Genomic DNA, 17,106 nt, shown 5'->3' on the forward strand with positions numbered 1-17,106 from the left:
AAATGATTTTTTCACAGGCCTTCTTTTATGCTATTATTGGAATATTTGCTTTCTTGAAGAAAGTAATGACCTGCTTCAACACAATTTTTGCACTGTCACTTTATAAACAGGCCAGCTTGTTGATGAAACATGTAGCATTGCAGCACTAGTTCACTTATCGGTAATCTGCAACCAGTTATCTCTGCATCTGCTTCTGTAATACCGGCTCCTATTTCAAACACTGAACTTTTCTGACGAGTCTTTTTTGGCATAAACTTCACAGCAGATTGTGTCATGCTATTGGTACAGTGGTTGCTAACTCCTGAAAACACAAATAGAGTTTACAGAAAGTAAGAAGATATGCATTATAAAACTCTTCATTCATGCTATCTAGACATACATGCTGTAGTAAGCTATATTTCGTGCTTCATGTGGACCCATTAGGAATAATTATATTTTTATAATAATTCACACAGTAACTACTTAACACCAAAGGAACATGTTTATTATGGGACCATTAAGAATTTAACCAATGAGGGGGTTTGATGCACCCTGACCTCAGTGTTTCAAACACAACACCTGTGTTTATATAATTGCCCGCATTTCTTTGATACAATCATTTTCTTAGCAACTTTACAGTTGTTCCATGCCCCTGAATCATACAAAGCTTTAACTTGCTTTCTTGTTTCAAGCAATAACACTTTTTGAGCCCATTTCAAGTGGTTAAGTACTTCATATACTGCAAACATCTAAAATGTAAGATTAAAAATAATTAAATTTTTTTCATTGCCAAGAATTGATTATATTATCAATAAGAATAATTTTCATTACTAAATGTCATGCTTTTAGTCAGGAGGGCAATAAGTGGAAAACCATTCATTTAGGTGTCATCTAAATTCAATTGTCACTTTTTTTTCTTGTGTTTTATTTAACTAACCTTTTATTATTTTTTAATTACTTTCTAATTGCTCATATATATATATATATATATATATATATATATATATATATATATATATATATATATATATATATATATATATATATATATAAATATATATATATATGTATATATATATGTGTGTGTGTGTGTGCATATATATATATACATATATGTATATATATAACTATAATAATAATAATAATAATAATAATAATAATAATAATAATAAAAGTAATAATAATGCTGAACTTAATAGTAGTAGTGCCCTTTTGAGCATGTTTGACACAGAAGTCTTGGCTGCTCTTGCGACCAAGGTAATGGCGAGAAAGAGTTGCAGCAATTTTTTTTATAAGAAAATGTGAACGAAAATGTATGCAAGAATCTCACTTATGTTAAACTTCAAACAATGTAATGTTAAAACATATATCAAGTTTTACAGTTTTACTTTCGCTTGAAAATTGAATTGCAGCAACATCTCCTTAATTTTGATCTATAGCATTCATTTCCGTTTTATAAAGTCTTTTGTTTATTGAATAGTTTTAAAATATTCTTCAGACAACACTCCTGTGTGGCCAAGAGGATAGCTGGCAGAGTTTCTGAAGCAAAGCGCTGTGGCTCGAATCATATCACTGGAAACTTTTTATTTATTTTTTTTTTATTACTATTCTAAAATACAAAAAAAAAATACTTTTGAAGTTTTACAGATATTAGATAAATAACCAATGTAAAGATATACACTGTAACAAACGAATAGGAGAGAATTTTTAAAAAACCTAAAAAAAAAAAAATGCAATTGCCATCTATGTTAGAGATATTTATGTTAAGTGTTTATGCAATCAATAAAGTTAATCTGCGCATCTAGGATATTAAAAAGACGATTTCCTTTTTTAAATTAGGATGATGTTTTCATTCAACTTAGACTTTTTCAGAAATAAACAGGAGGGGGGGTGGGTTCTAATGAGCTTTAAGCATGCAAATAGTGGATATTTATTTTTTTTGCTTTAAGAGCAATTTTTAAATGTATTATTTTTCTACCATTTTGTTCAAAAGAAATTAAATTATAAAAATAGAGGATAGATAAATAGCTGAATAAGTATAAAAATCTATTTTTATATGTAGGAGTGAAATAAACACCCTAGACCTGTATTTTACGGGTCTTCTATAACTTGAGAAATGCTGTATTATTGATGAAAAACTGGTTTATTATCTAGCTGTAAAGATGTAATCCTAAATTAGAAATATGATTTGTTAAACTTTACATCTAAACATTTAAAACAAGAAATGGCGATTTTACTTATGCATTAACCATTTAGGTTATGCTAAAACTTTTTTTAGTTAAATTTAAATTGTTTTTTGAAATAGTTCATACAAAAAACATTAAGCAGGTATTGTTGTAAAAAACATTTTCACCAGAACCGTGAAATAATTTTTTCTTGATAAAAAAAAACAGATTGTTAAATAAATTTTTTTCTACTTTCCATTTTTAAATTTAAAAATATTTTATTATATTTAAATTTAATTTTATTTAAATAAATAAATTTTAGATAATAATATTTAATTTTAATTTTATTAAGTATAAATAAATTTAAATTTATTTTATCAAATTAAACTTAAACATTTTAAAAAAATTTTAAACGCTTCATATTAAATTTTTTTTTACTTTTTATATTTCCTTTGTTAAAAAAATAAATTATTTTTATCAAACTTAAGTTACTTTTTTATGTTCATTTTACATTTTTTTATCCTGTTAAAAAAAGTGCTAATATATAAAAGTGATTATTGCACTTATAACTGTATATAAATGCATTGCCGGATAAACAATAATCCAGCCTGTAGGCAAAATTATTTTAGAGAACTTTTTTAATAAACTTTATGTAACAAGTTTATGAAAAGATGAATTTTTTAGTTTTAAAATTGCTTTTTAACAAAAGTTTTTTCACTATCATTAATCTTTTAGATTGATCATAGAATGAATGTCAATTAGAAATGATTGATCATAGAATAAATGTCGATTAGAAATGATTGATCATAGAATGAATGTCGATTAGAAATGATTGATCATAGAATGAATGTCGATTAGAAATGATTGATCATAGAATGAATGTCGATTAGAAATGATTGATCATAGAATGAATGTCAATTCGAAATGATTGATCATAGAACGAATGTCGATTAGAAATGATTGATCATAGAATGAATGTCGATTAGAAATGATTGATCATAGAATGAATGTCGATTAGAAATGATTGATCATAGAATGAATGTCGATTAGAAATGATTGATCATAGAATGAATGTCGATTAGAAATGATTGATCATAGAATGAATGTTGATTAGAAATGATTGATCATAGAATGAATGTCGATTAGAAATGATTGGTCGAAGAATGAATGTCGATTAGAAAATCATTCGATTAGAAAGTCGATTAGAAATGATTAACTAAGTTTATGAGCAGTAGAAAAATGAAACGGTCAAAATGTTAAATAAATTTTTTAATAATTTCCTTTTTTTTTTTGACCGTTTATTGACGATTAAAAAATTGCCCCCTTATTAAAAAAAAAAAACTAAATTGTAAGAAACCAAACATTAGACAATAATTTTGTGTTATAAATGTTTTAAGAAATAAATAGTATAAGTTTTTTTACAACTTTTTTATTTTTAAACAACATATTTAAATTTTATTGATAATCTTTTATATAACAAAATTGTTCAATTTAAAAAATTCAATTTAAAAATATTTATACTTTAAAGGATTTTTAACCTGGTTTTAAATTAAATTTAATTATAATGTGGTACTTTATAATATGCAATAGATGTATGTATATCTAACTTTAATTGATATAAATATGTATATTGAGTAAAGTTATATTTACTTGCATTACGCTTTTCTGTTATGCAACAAAATCTCAACAAGACCTGCATTTAGTATTTAAAACCACATGCAATATAATTTGGTAAATAAAAAATATTAATTTTACAAAGAAATAAGTTGAAATCTCTATAAAGTATTTTTTCTCAATAAATTTCATATCTACATATTCCCATTTTTGATATTTTAAAGTAACTCTTGCATCAATTTAGAATTTCTTCCATCACATTATAGCACTAAGATCTTTGCTTTAGTGTTTCATGAAGTACTTTAAAGCACCACTTGATTTCAGTCAATGCACTTATTATGCATTCATATCATTTAATGTCAATAATTGTTTGCTAAATTTGTTTAAAGTTTAAATTTAAAGTTTTTGCCACTAATTTGCAATAAAAACTGCTGTGGTTTCATGTTAACATTTCCGCGTTGGTATAAGAAAGTAGACAATAAAAGCATATAATGTTCTAAAGTTCTATTCTGCATTGTGTAAAGGTAAAAGCTTATGGCACTAAAGGTGAGAGCTTATGGCACTAAAGGTGAGAGCTTATGGGACTAAAGGTGAGAGCTTATGGCACTAATGGCAGGAGCTAATAGCACTTTTTGACTTCATGGCTATTTTAGTTTAAATAACTTAATTTCAGACAGCTTTTGAAAACTCTTTATACAGTTATATTTATTTTTGTACTTTTAAAGCCAATTTGTTATGGCCTCTAAACTATGTTTTTTTCAACTATTATGTTATTTAATTTTTTGATAACTTTATGATTTGTATGTTGTTTGTCATCAAAGTTTGGTATCTATGACATCATTATGGCATTATTAGAATTTAATAAGACTTTAAAATGTTTTTCTGACTTTCTAATTAGGTACATTTTTATTGTCCAATGATTAATTACTCCTATAAGTACATACTTTAGTAGTTTAATTGTTTTTGCTGAAATGCATTAATAGTTTAATTGTTTTTGCTGAAATGCATTAATAGTTTAATTACTTTTTGCTGAAATGCATTAAATGGTTTAATCTTGGTAGGATAAATGTGTGTTTTTCTCGTGTGATTAACTAATCATTGTTGCTGAGCCGCTTCAAATGGCTAGTAATAATCATGAACCAAAACCAATATGTAGTTTTATATATATGCTTTTATTGCAAGAAACACCTTTTTTAAATTTATTGCTTTCTAATAATTTTTTTTATATTACTTGTTTTTTGGTTTATAACATGTATATAAATGTTTATAACATTTTATAAATAAGGAACTGATTTAAATCAAATATAAAAAATAAAAATTTGAACATTAAAATTTCAACTGAATGATGAATTTAAACCACCTTTAAAAAAATTTTAACTTTAATTTTTAACTCTAGTTATAGATTTTGTATTTGGGTTTAAAAATAAGAAATTAAAAAGACATGTTTAAATTACCAAAATGCCCTTCACTAGCTGCAAAGTGCAAAGGTGTCATATTTTCTTTATTTCTGCAAAAAATGTTACAACCATGCTCCAGTAAAAGTTTACAAGCCTCATAAGAACCAAATGATACAGCACAATGAAGTGGAGTCATCTTTGCTTGATCTGCTGCCTGTAATATAAAAGACCCTTCCTATTTAATTTTAAAAAACAGGTCAACTTAAAAACTACAATAAATGTTTATCTAAAAATCTTTTCAAACTTATTTAAAAATCTCTTATTGAAACTATACCTCTATTTGAATATTAGTTTGAAGAAGAAGTTGCTCCGTTGCAAAACTATTTCCTTTCATGACTGCATAATGCAAAGGTGTGGAACTATGATAGTCTTTTGCATTCACATTAGAATTTTGTTCCAAAAGATAAACTAATATGACGTCTCCTTGGTTTCTTTCTTCTAGTTTATGTTGGAATACCTCTGGCTTTAAACAATAAACATCATTTATGCTTACTGACTTTTTTATAACTCCTGTACAACTGTCACCTAATGTAGATAAGCGGTGACATGTAGATAAATCATCACTGGAGGACGATGAATTTAAAAAATGGCTAGAGATAATATTTTTTGTTAACATTTTTTTTTCAAAAAATGAAAATTTAGTTTTATTTTCTAGCTGACCACAAGAAAACTTTTTATTCTGAAAACCTCCCTGCTGAATAAAACGACCCTTGTCATAAGAAAATCTCTTTTTCTCAATATAATCTTGAACTGGAATAAAATCTTGTTTATTTAAACACTGCATTTCTATATGAGGTAAAGTAGCTTTCGTATTGTTTCCATCTTGACTAGAGTTAAAGCTATTCTGAAAACATTGTTCTTTTTTAATAATTGTTTCTGAAAGTTTTTTTTTCTTTACTAAGAACGTGTTAATATTTTTGGTTTGAAACTTGCTAAAATAGGTAGATTGACCAAACCAACTATGCTTCTGCTCCTCCACAAAAGATGATTGAAAATCAGAATTTAAAACTAATTGTTTTTTTTTGTTCATATATCGACAAGCATAATGTAAGGGAGTTGCTTCATTTTCATCTTGAATATTTATATCTATAATAATCAACAAAAATAAAACATTAGGTATATGTATATACATATATATGTGTATATATATATATATATATATATATATATATATATATATATATATATATATATATATATATATATATATATATATATATATATATATACATTTACATATACATACATATCTATATCTGTATCTATATATATATAAATATATACATATATTTATATATATGTATATACATTAGGGTGTCCCAAAAAACAACATTTTTGAAAAATATATGCAGAGACCCCCTTAATGTGTTCTATCTAATACAAAAACACTAGATTTAAAATTTTTTTGAATAAAAAATATTTAAAGGGGTCCCTCAAGACCCTCGAATATTTAATGAGTCCCTAATATTTGAAAAAAATTTTTTTTTTTGTTTAAAAACGTAATTTTTCATGTAATAAAACCAAAAGTAACAATTCTATATTTGAAATCTATATTATTTTTAAAATTTTTATATAATTTCGCTTCATTTGAGTACCAGGTTGACATATTTTTGAAAAAATTTTTTTTTAATATTAGGGACCCATTAAATATTTGAGGGTCTTGAGGGACCCCTTAAAATATTTTTTTATTCAAAAAATTTTAAATCTAGTGTTTTTGTATTAGATAAAACACATTAAGGAGGTCTCTGCATATATTTTTCAAAAATGTTGTTTTTTGGGACACCCTAATATACATACATTTATATATATTTATATATACGCATATATATATTTATACATATATGCGTATATATACATATATATATATATATATATATATATATATATATATATATATATATATAATAAAATAATAAAAAAATAATATTAGGAACTTTTTGATGCAATATGTTAATGTTTAGGGGTTGCTCAGCCAATTTATTAATTTTGCAAGATTGCTCGAACAATTTTTCATATTTCTCATCACTTATCACATTAACTCTACTAATTATGTTGAGAATATAATCGATATTTTATTATTTCCTAATCTTATGAGTCATTTTCATATATATATATATATATATATATATATATATATATATATATATATATATATATATATTATATATATATATATATATATATATATATACACTATATATATACACTATATATATATACACTATATATATACACTATATATCTATATATATATATATATATCTATATATATATATATATATATATATATATATATATATATATATATATATATCTATATATATATATGTATATATATATATATATATATATATATATATATATATATATATATATATATCTATATATATATATATCTATATATATATATATACACTTACATATATATACACTATACATTTATATATACACTTTTTTTTTTTTTTTTTAAATTAACAAGTTGAAAATAGAATAAGTTGGGTGGAATTCACAAAACCCACTGTAATGCATCATCCTGTAATTCCAAATGAGTACATTGTCTTGAATGAAAATACATTTTAAAAACAAATAACTCGATAGATATTTTCAAAGTCGATTAATAATGGAGACTAGAAGTAAAAATGAAGTATGGTGTGTTGGTCAAGTTATAGCTGTGATCACAGGACAAAAGTTGCTATCTAAAAGGCAAGTTTTGCAATTTTATTTTTTCTTTAAAAATAAAAATGTAAAAGAAAGTGCAGGCCTTGTGACAGATCTGGTTCTAGACTTTTGGCAAAGAGCTAGAGTTCCAACAAAGCAATGTTATCATGTTATAACACATGTTGAAAAACTTGTTGAGAAATACGGAAAGCTGAAAAAGAATAAAGGCTGCAAAACAGAAACTCAGTAAAAAAAATGAAAAAAATTTTTCCCAAGAAATCAAAGAACTATTTGATATTGCTCATGAAGATGCTTTAAAACTAATCACAATAGAAGAAGAAAAGACATTTCTTATACTACAAAGAGAAAGAAGAAAAGGCTACATGAGTTCAGTTGATTGTGAATAGTTCAAATAAAAACAGAGTATTTTAGACAGATAAAAAGCAAACAAAAAAAGAGAAACAAAAGAGTTAAATAGTAAAGAAAAAAAAATCGTGTTCAACAGTCACAGACCCAGTTTTGATAGAATCAGACTCCTCTCAGGGTACTGATAATGAAGTAAATGACTTTGTTCCATCAATAGCAAAAAAACTGAAAAATAGGGAAGAATCAAATAAAAAGAAAGTGATTACTCCAGCATTTTGTTCAGCTCTTGATCGTTTCAAAATTCCGAATTGTTATGGTTCCTTGGTTTTGTCTACAATTTGTCAAGGGTTAGGTGCCAATATTGAACATGTTTCAACATCATAGGAATCTCTTCGATGTGCATGTACTGAAAATTGTAAAGAAGCTGCAAAAAAAATCATATTAGTATTCAAGCCACAAGTTCCATTAACTGTTCATTGGAATGGAAAATTGTTACCTGATTTGAACAACAGAGATGAAGTGGATCAACTGCCTATATTAGTGACAGGATATGATATAGAAAAACTGTTGTCAATCCCAAAACTGGATAGATGCACCAGTGAACAAATGAGTTATGCAACAGAACAAACTTTAAAAGATTGAAACATTTCATATGACGAAATTGTGGCTCTTTGTTTTGATACTACTTCAAGCAACACAAGTATACAGACAGATGCTTGCACCTTGCTGAAAAAACTAATTGGAAAATCTTTATTATACACAGCCTGTCAACACCATGTTCATGAAGTGATTTTATCCCATGTTAACAAAATTTGTTTTGGAGCATCTTCTAGTCCAGAGGTCAAGTTGTTTCTACGATTTCATGATCAGTGGAGTAAATTCAATTCTGAATCTTGGCTCTTAACTGATGCAGACCTTAAAGTGTATGGTTTGCTAGTACCATCAGCAATATAATTTGCTGTAAATATGATGCTAGGAACAAAACAACCACATGATGAATTCAATGAATTCTTGCAATTGCCGATAATTTTTTTTAGGACAAACTTCAAGAAAGAAGAGAAGAATCTTCTACGATTTTCAATTTTCTCAATTTTGATTTACATGGAACACTGGTTTTGGGCTCACATCTCTTTATCTGCTCCTCACAATGACCTGACACTGATTAAGAAGTTGGATAATTTCAAAATATTTTACAAAGAAGTTGCTGAATCAAACCGTTTTTTAAAGAAATGTATGTCATTTTCAATATATATTTGTAACATAAAAGATGATAAAAATTTTTTGAAGAATGTATGCAATGGTCGTATTTCTCTTGGTTTCCATTCTGCTCTTGTTTTTAACCAGCATGCAGTTATGCCTCTTCACTTTTCCATAAACTTTTTTTAAGATTTCAGATGAAAGTTTTACAGTTCTTTCCACCAATTGTGAGTTATTCGGGAGATCAGTGAAAGAAATTTTTCTAGCAGTTTGAATAATTTGTTGTAACTTACAAGAGGTAATACAAAATGAAGAAGGATGCTCTAACCATGAGCGAGATCTCGTCTCGTTCTCGTTTCTCGTGAGAAATGGGACTTCTCGTGAGAAACGAGAAATAGAAAATTCTCGCGAGAAGTAGAACAAGACTTAAATATTATATTATTTTCCAAATTAAAAATTATTATAATTTACAAAGTGCTTAATAATTTGTTTTTTTTAATTAATTAATATTTTGATTCCGTGATTTTCTAATTAATTAATATTTTGACTCCATGAAATCTAATTAAAAATTTAATTTGTTTTTGACAAAAACAATTTAAATTTTTAATTAGATTTTTAATTAGATTTTTTAAATAGATTTTTTTTTAAAATCTAATTAAAAAATTTTAATTAGATTTTAAATATTTTTAATTAGATTTTAAATACAAAAACTTTTTGCATAAAATGGTGCACTTTCGACTTAATTTCATTAGTTTACCAGTGGAATTCAACTTGACACATATTGTTCATATTGAAAAGAAATATTCTTGCCTCATTTCAATGATCAAAAATGTCACCAAGAAAAAACAAAATCTGGAGATATTTTCAAAAAACAAGTGACGGTGCTGAATGCAAGGCGTGCAAAAAGTCTTTGAAAACAAAAGATGGAAACACAAGCGGACTTCATCGTCACCTCGGAAAAAAAAACACAGCCAAGATTACGTTGAGTATTCTGAAAAAACTGACGACTCTCTTCTTCCTCCTCCTAAGAAGAAACAAACGACCAGGTGAAACATGAAACTTGCAGTCAAATTGTCAAAGCGCCTTGACCAATACTTGTGCAACAATCATATTTTGCAATGTGCAGTTCGAGACTCATTTGGAATGACTGCTGGAATGGATGATGCGTTGCAAACATGCAAAGATTTGGCTTCTTTAACTCACCAGTCAACAGTTGCAGCTGAGTTGCTTGAATCAGAATCAGACGCTCAAGGAATCAATTTTAAACAGTTACACCAATCTGTTGACACAAGATGGAATAGTGAACTGGATTGCATGGCTTCTGTCCTACATCTAAAGAGTGCAATTATCAGCTTATGTGCAAATGAAGACATTTTTTCTTCAAAGATCATCAGTGCATTACAGTGAAAATCAATCAAGGAAGCATTTTGGCACCACTTAAAGAAGCTACAGAAACGTGGTCGGCTGAGTCTATTCCAACAATTAACACTGTCGCCGATTCTCTTTATTTAGCCCATGACAAAATTGATCAATTTATTGAGACGGATGGAAAAAATGGCTACAGTGTCTTGTATGCAAAAAACTTAAAAAGCTGCATTGAGAAAAGATTTCCTCTTTGTCACACTGGAAATTTATTGAGTGCTGTAGCAAACTACTTAAATCCTGCTTTAACCCTTTGAGGTCTTTAAAAAATGTTTTGCCTATCAGGTCCAAATTTTTTTTACTTATTGACCTTAAATATAACAGAAAAAATATGTTTGACCCATGGCTTTTCTTTATTTTTCAAAAAAAAAAGGTTTTTAGTGTAGCACTAAATTGTTTAATTTTTATTCTGCCAAAAACACTAAGATTTAAGTGCAAGCACTAAACAAGAAAGAAAAAACAAAAATATGTAAACACTTGTTTTTATTCACAATTAAATTACAATATTGACTTTAAATATCCTATTTTATACGAAAGTCAGTCTTTGTATGGTAAAGCTCAAAACAATAGTTACAGTACAGTACAAAACAGTAGGGTGTAGTCCTGGTTTTCTAGTGCAGGTTTTACAAAAGTATACAGTTTTTTTTCTACCACCCTGTGTTTTTCTGTCACTGCAGACTAAACAGTCTTTAGCATTATTACTTGGAACTTGTGCAATAAAATGTGGCTTTTGGTTGAGGCGTTCATTGTCATCTAATGATGATCGCCTTCCCTTTCGTTCTTTAGTGTTACGACATGCTCCTACTAATTGCTCAATGAGGTTTTGTCTGTAGGTTTAGTGTCGAAGTTTATTTTTACCATTGCCTTCACAAACTTTATTGAACAATATATAACTGTTTACAACTGCAACTTCCAACAACCAGAAAAATATTTTTCTCCACCATTTTAAAGACTTGCGTAGAAATGAATAGCTGGAAAAATAGTGATCAGCTCGGTCAACAGCACCCATATATTTTGAATAATTTACAATAACAGTTGGTTTATCAATGTCTACAATACCTCCTTTTATTCTTTGTTTTGCAACTTCGGTTGTTGAATCATGGAAAGTACTCAGCATCAGAACCTGTCGCCTGTCCTGCCATGCCAAAACCATAACGTTGGAAGAGTGTACATATGCAGAAACTTCATGCCTTTTTAATTTGAGTTTTTTTATATCTTCAGGTAACTGTTTTCTATTTTTCATTATTGTCCCTGTAGTTTGTATGTTCATTTTGAGGAGCTCTTGTGCAAGAGGAAAACTAGTATATAATCTGTCAGTGAATAAGTGATAACCACACCCTTGGGCAGCCTCTAAAAGCTCATCACACAAATGTAACACGATTCGACTTGTAAACTGCATCATAGGTTTTGCTAAACTTTCAGTAGTGCAATTACCATAATACGGTTCAAAGAAACTAATATAACCTGTTTCACTATCGGCTAAGACAAAAACACGAGTGCCCCACTTTGTGGGTTTTTGTGGATTGTACATGTGAAATGCAACTCTACCCTTGAATCCAATAGTACTTTCATCAATTGCAATGTTGTGAGATGGGACAAAATTTCTAGAACAGGAACTTTTCATTTCTGATACAACACGATGCACTTTCCTTGCACGTCTATTCAGTTCATTAGATGGATTTGATGATGGGAATACGTGCAGCATCCAATGTATCTGAAGAGACCAATTTCGAGAGAAAACTGCTGAAAAAAATGGCATGTAGTTCAGCCAATCACAGGAAAAATAATGTTTTATACTTGATTTTTCATTCAGAGCCATATTCAAAATAGTACCAAAGTAAGCATGAATTTCTTCAAGTGTCACATTTTTCCATTTATGCCAAATAGAATGAGATTCCAAATTGCTATTTTCAATTTTTGACTTAGCATAACAATTAATTTCGGTTACTATATCTGCAAGTAACTCATCAGTAAAAAGTAACTTGAAAAAATCTAGTTCACATGTTAAGTTTATTGAATGCTGAGGGCCTACATTTGCTACTGTAAATGGCAATGCTTCAAATACTGGAGTATCTTGCACTACTTTTGTCCATCCTATGCTTAAAGCAGGTCCATTGTCATCAATTTCATTTCGTTCAATATCTTCCTCGGACTTTGATATCTCTGAGAAATCAGTCTTAGATTCACTAAAAGTGTATTCACTGTCGCTTTCAGTACTTGTTTCATCCAATGCCTTCAATACCTCTACAGTTGTAAAACGTTTTTTTTGTCATTTCTAGATATATTTTTATTAAAATTTCTAAGAGTATAAGTAAGGTTAGACGATTAAAAAATGTTACTGAAAAGCACTATATAAAAAAAATATATAATATTACTAATTGAACCTAGCAAATTGTCCAAGTTAGCTTTAAAAGATAATTTTTACTGTATAAACATCAACATAGTTGATGTCCCGTGGGACGGGACATTAGACCGCAACGACAATTTCATGATGTCCCGTCAAGCGGGACATTGGACCGCAAAGGGTTAAAGGGACTTCACTTGAAGCTCTTCAAAAAATTTCAATCAACAAAAGAATGGTTAGCCTCACAGGTTAAGGATAATGTTGAGTGCCAACCTGTTGCCAGAGTCCTTTCAGCAGATTTGTCCCCTAATTCAAAACTGAAGCGCAAGTTAAACGTCAGACTTGAAACACAAGAGCCAACATCTGAACTGAATCCTATTTTGAGTGAAAAGTGCCAGTATGAATATCTTCCTGATGCTAAAAAAGACTTTCTGATTCTTGATTGGTGGAAATTGCATTCAAATACATTGCCAGAACTCTCTTCATTAGCTAGACAAATTTTAGCAATTCCAGCAAGATCAACTAAATAAGAGAGAGTTTTTAGCTCAGGTGGAAATGTTATCCGATCATCCAGACACAACTTACACCCAGAAAAAGTAGAACAAATCATCTTGATCAGAGAAAACATTGTCTTGTTAGAAAAGTTTGGCAAAAAAATTCTGAATTAATATTTGAAAAAGTTGTTTACATTTGACAAATGTCATTTGTGTCTATTTGTCAAAACCATGTTTACATTTTTTTTTTTTACTTGGATTTTAATAAATTTGTTTTCAAAAATTGTTAAATTTCTTGTCTCGTTTCATTCTCGGTCTCACGAGAAGTACTAACTTCTCGTCTCAGTTTTGTCTCGGTTTGAAAAAACCTGATCTTGCTCTTGGTTAGGATGCTCAAATTGTAATAAAGCAACACCAACATCAGCATTAAGCAACATTAACATAAACAAACTCCAAACTTCAACTTCGAAGCTCAAGGGCATAGCTTTGAATTTTTGTTTGAAATCCTGATCGATTTTCTTGAACAGCATTAATTGAAGAACTTGATCAAGAGTATGGGCTCTTACAACTTTCTCATCGCCTTGCAGCATAGTATCTAGAAAATTTTTTTGAAAGCAGCAGTAGTTACCCTAAAGATTTTTAAACATGATTTTTGAATTAATAAAAGGTTGTTCATACATGAAAATTTTAAATGTTTGTTCACTAGTATTGCCTTTATAGTTTTTAGGATCATTAAATTTTCTATTTCAGATATAACTTCACAAAGAGGTAACTCATGGTGAAGTAAGCAACCCACTATATGAATGCTACGTTTAAAAATCTTTTCTAATCGGACAATTAAACCATTGTTAACACCAGTTTTGGAACTTGTACTATCTAGAGCAATTGCTTTTAAGCATTCATTAGTATCATATTCAGTAAGAGCATTTAGTATTGCTAAAGCCATTCTGTTTACTATACCATTTTCTACTTCAACATGTGTCAGATATTCCAGAAAGAAGTCTACTTTAACAAGTAAAACTGATGTAATGTTCATCTTAAATTGTTCTATACAATACTCATTGTATTTCATTGCATAGACTAATGATTTTTTATTATTCTTGACATTCACACCAATTAATTTTAGTGGTGAAATCTATGGACAATGCTTACTTTCAATTGAACTAGCCACTTGCTTTTTAAAAAACACCTTATATTCTGTTATTATCTAAGATTTGTTATTCTTAGTTACTACTCCATTGTCAATTAAAGTAGCTGTATTGCAGCTGTAGCAGCATCATTAATCTTGAATCTTATTGCAGCCTTGGCTAAATTATCATCATCATTATCATCATCATTATCATCATCATTATCATTGTCATCTTCATCATCATAATCAACTTCATTACCATCCTCATCGCCATCATCATTGTTTTAGCTTCCTTGTTTCTATGCTTGCACGAGTTGGACTTTTCTCAAAATGCTGTTTCTCTAAAAACATCTTCTTTCCTTAAATCTAGCTTTTTCAAATCATTTAAAACATTCTTTCCAAGTTTTTGTGCTTCTACCTCTAGCTTTTTTTTTCTGAAACTTCTAACTCTCTACATGCTGATAACCAGTCATCTGCAGCTTTATGCTTTAAATGCCCAAACCACCTAAATCTTCCCTAGCACACCCAATCAGATATCCTCATAATGCCTAATCTTTCTCTTAAATCATCACTGCTTATATTTTCTTTAAAAGTCACACCGCATATCCATTAAATCATCATCTTTTCTTTTCTTTCCAAAAGCTGGAAATCATCAACTTTCATTGCCCATGTTACACTGTCACACATCATAACACTCTGGACATATGTATTGTAGAACTTTCCTTTAATCATTAATGAAGCACCTCTTGCTATTAAAAGAGGAGACTTTTTAATTTTTTCTCTATACTCGCCAAAAGTACATTTTCTACACTCAAAACCAAAAATCTTTAGGGAACATCTATTCAATATCTACATCTCTTATGAAACCATTGCATACAAACTGTACAAACTATAGAGTTAGCTCCAACTCTCTTCCTACACACTCCACATGACCACTTCCTAGTATTTTCTGCTTGCTCATTCTTGATTTTACAATGCATAACTTTTGTCTTATTCATATTTATCTTAGGCCCTTTTAATTTAATTCCATCATTCGAAGTCTCAAACCGTAATACTAATTCTTCTGTTTCAGTAATCTCTGAGCAATTGCTTTTGCTAACTATTTGCTCCTCAAACTCTTCACTTAATTTAAAAATGTAAATAACCATTAATATGGTTTAACTTTTTTTTAAAATTTTAATTTATATGGCATATTATAAGGTACGTGGACTAAGCAACGATGTGGTGAAATAATAATTTCTTAATTCTATTTTAAAGTTAAATTTTAATGTGATGTCATATAGATAAACTTCACACTAATTTTACCTAAAAGATAAAGGATAAAACCCAAATATTCAGAGATGAAACATTTGAATTGACTTTATTAATGACACTGTAAAAGATTTTCCAGATTTCTCAAGAGAGTTATTCTCTTTTGAAAAAGATGAAAAAAATAATTATGAGCAGCTGTGCAAGAAGTTAAAAACTATAGCATAAAATAAGGTTTAACTTAAAACCAATAAGAAAAAATAAAAGGTTCCATACCTACCTGGATCCAGGTTAGGTAGGAAACACATTTATCAACAGGTACAAAAGACATCAGCCCAAGGTCCATCACTAAGAAAATAACAAAAAAAAAAGAGTTAGAAAAAAAAACTGAACATAAGCTACGTTTAGAAACATGAAACAAATCTAGGAGTCAAGCTAAGTGATAAGGTTTGTCTGCCACAAGTCACAAAGTTAATTATTTGAGTAAGAGATTAAAGAAAACAGACGTTTTAGTGCTAGCAGGGTCAGTGGTGTGATGAGCATTTAAACAACCAATAACAATAATATTGGCACAATAAAAAAGGCTAGGTCAGCTTGATCAGAAATTACATCTAAAAGAGTGCAGTCTTGAATAGAAGATGTATTGTAAAAAATAAAGGAAAATGTGGTATAATGAAGAGGTACTATCTGTCCATCTATCTACCTATCTGAAAAGCTGTCTGATTAACTGACCACAATTTAGCAGTGTTCAGGAACGTATTCAATTAAATTCTACTGAGCTACTCAATCACTATTTATAAATATTTGTGAAAGATATATGAAAACAGTTAGGTTTTTTTATGTTTGATACTTTTGGTTTTACTTTGGAAATGTTTATTGTATACATGTTTGGCTTATTTTGGACATGGTTTAAGTTAAAGAGAACTTGACTCATTTATAGATAGAGCATGACATCCTAAGCAAAGATCTATACAGTTGTCTCAGTCCTCCTAACTAACCTAGAGTCATAACTTAGGGCCTCTTATGTTGCCTC

At 28.6% G+C, this 17,106-nt stretch overlaps 1 protein-coding gene across 2 annotated transcripts in view; it reads right to left on the reverse strand.

The window, feature by feature from the left end:
* Nucleotides 1-17,106, reverse strand: part of LOC100211888 (transient receptor potential cation channel subfamily A member 1) — an 82,031-nt gene that overhangs the window by 63,279 nt on the left and 1,646 nt on the right. Inside the window, exons 3-5 of one of the 2 annotated variants that reach the window (XM_065793137.1) lie at nucleotides 16,350-16,421; nucleotides 5,490-6,301; nucleotides 5,213-5,369 (exon numbers count right to left, since the gene is read on the reverse strand). In XM_065793137.1, coding sequence (XP_065649209.1) covers nucleotides 5,213-5,369; nucleotides 5,490-6,301; nucleotides 16,350-16,421 — 1,041 coding nt within the window. The remainder of the gene's footprint in view (nucleotides 1-5,212; nucleotides 5,370-5,489; nucleotides 6,302-16,349; nucleotides 16,422-17,106) is intronic. The other variant, XM_065793138.1, reaches the window with a different exon arrangement.

Source organism: Hydra vulgaris, chromosome 03 (genome assembly GCF_038396675.1).
Source record: "Hydra vulgaris chromosome 03, alternate assembly HydraT2T_AEP".
Lineage (NCBI taxonomy): Eukaryota > Metazoa > Cnidaria > Hydrozoa > Anthoathecata > Hydridae > Hydra > Hydra vulgaris.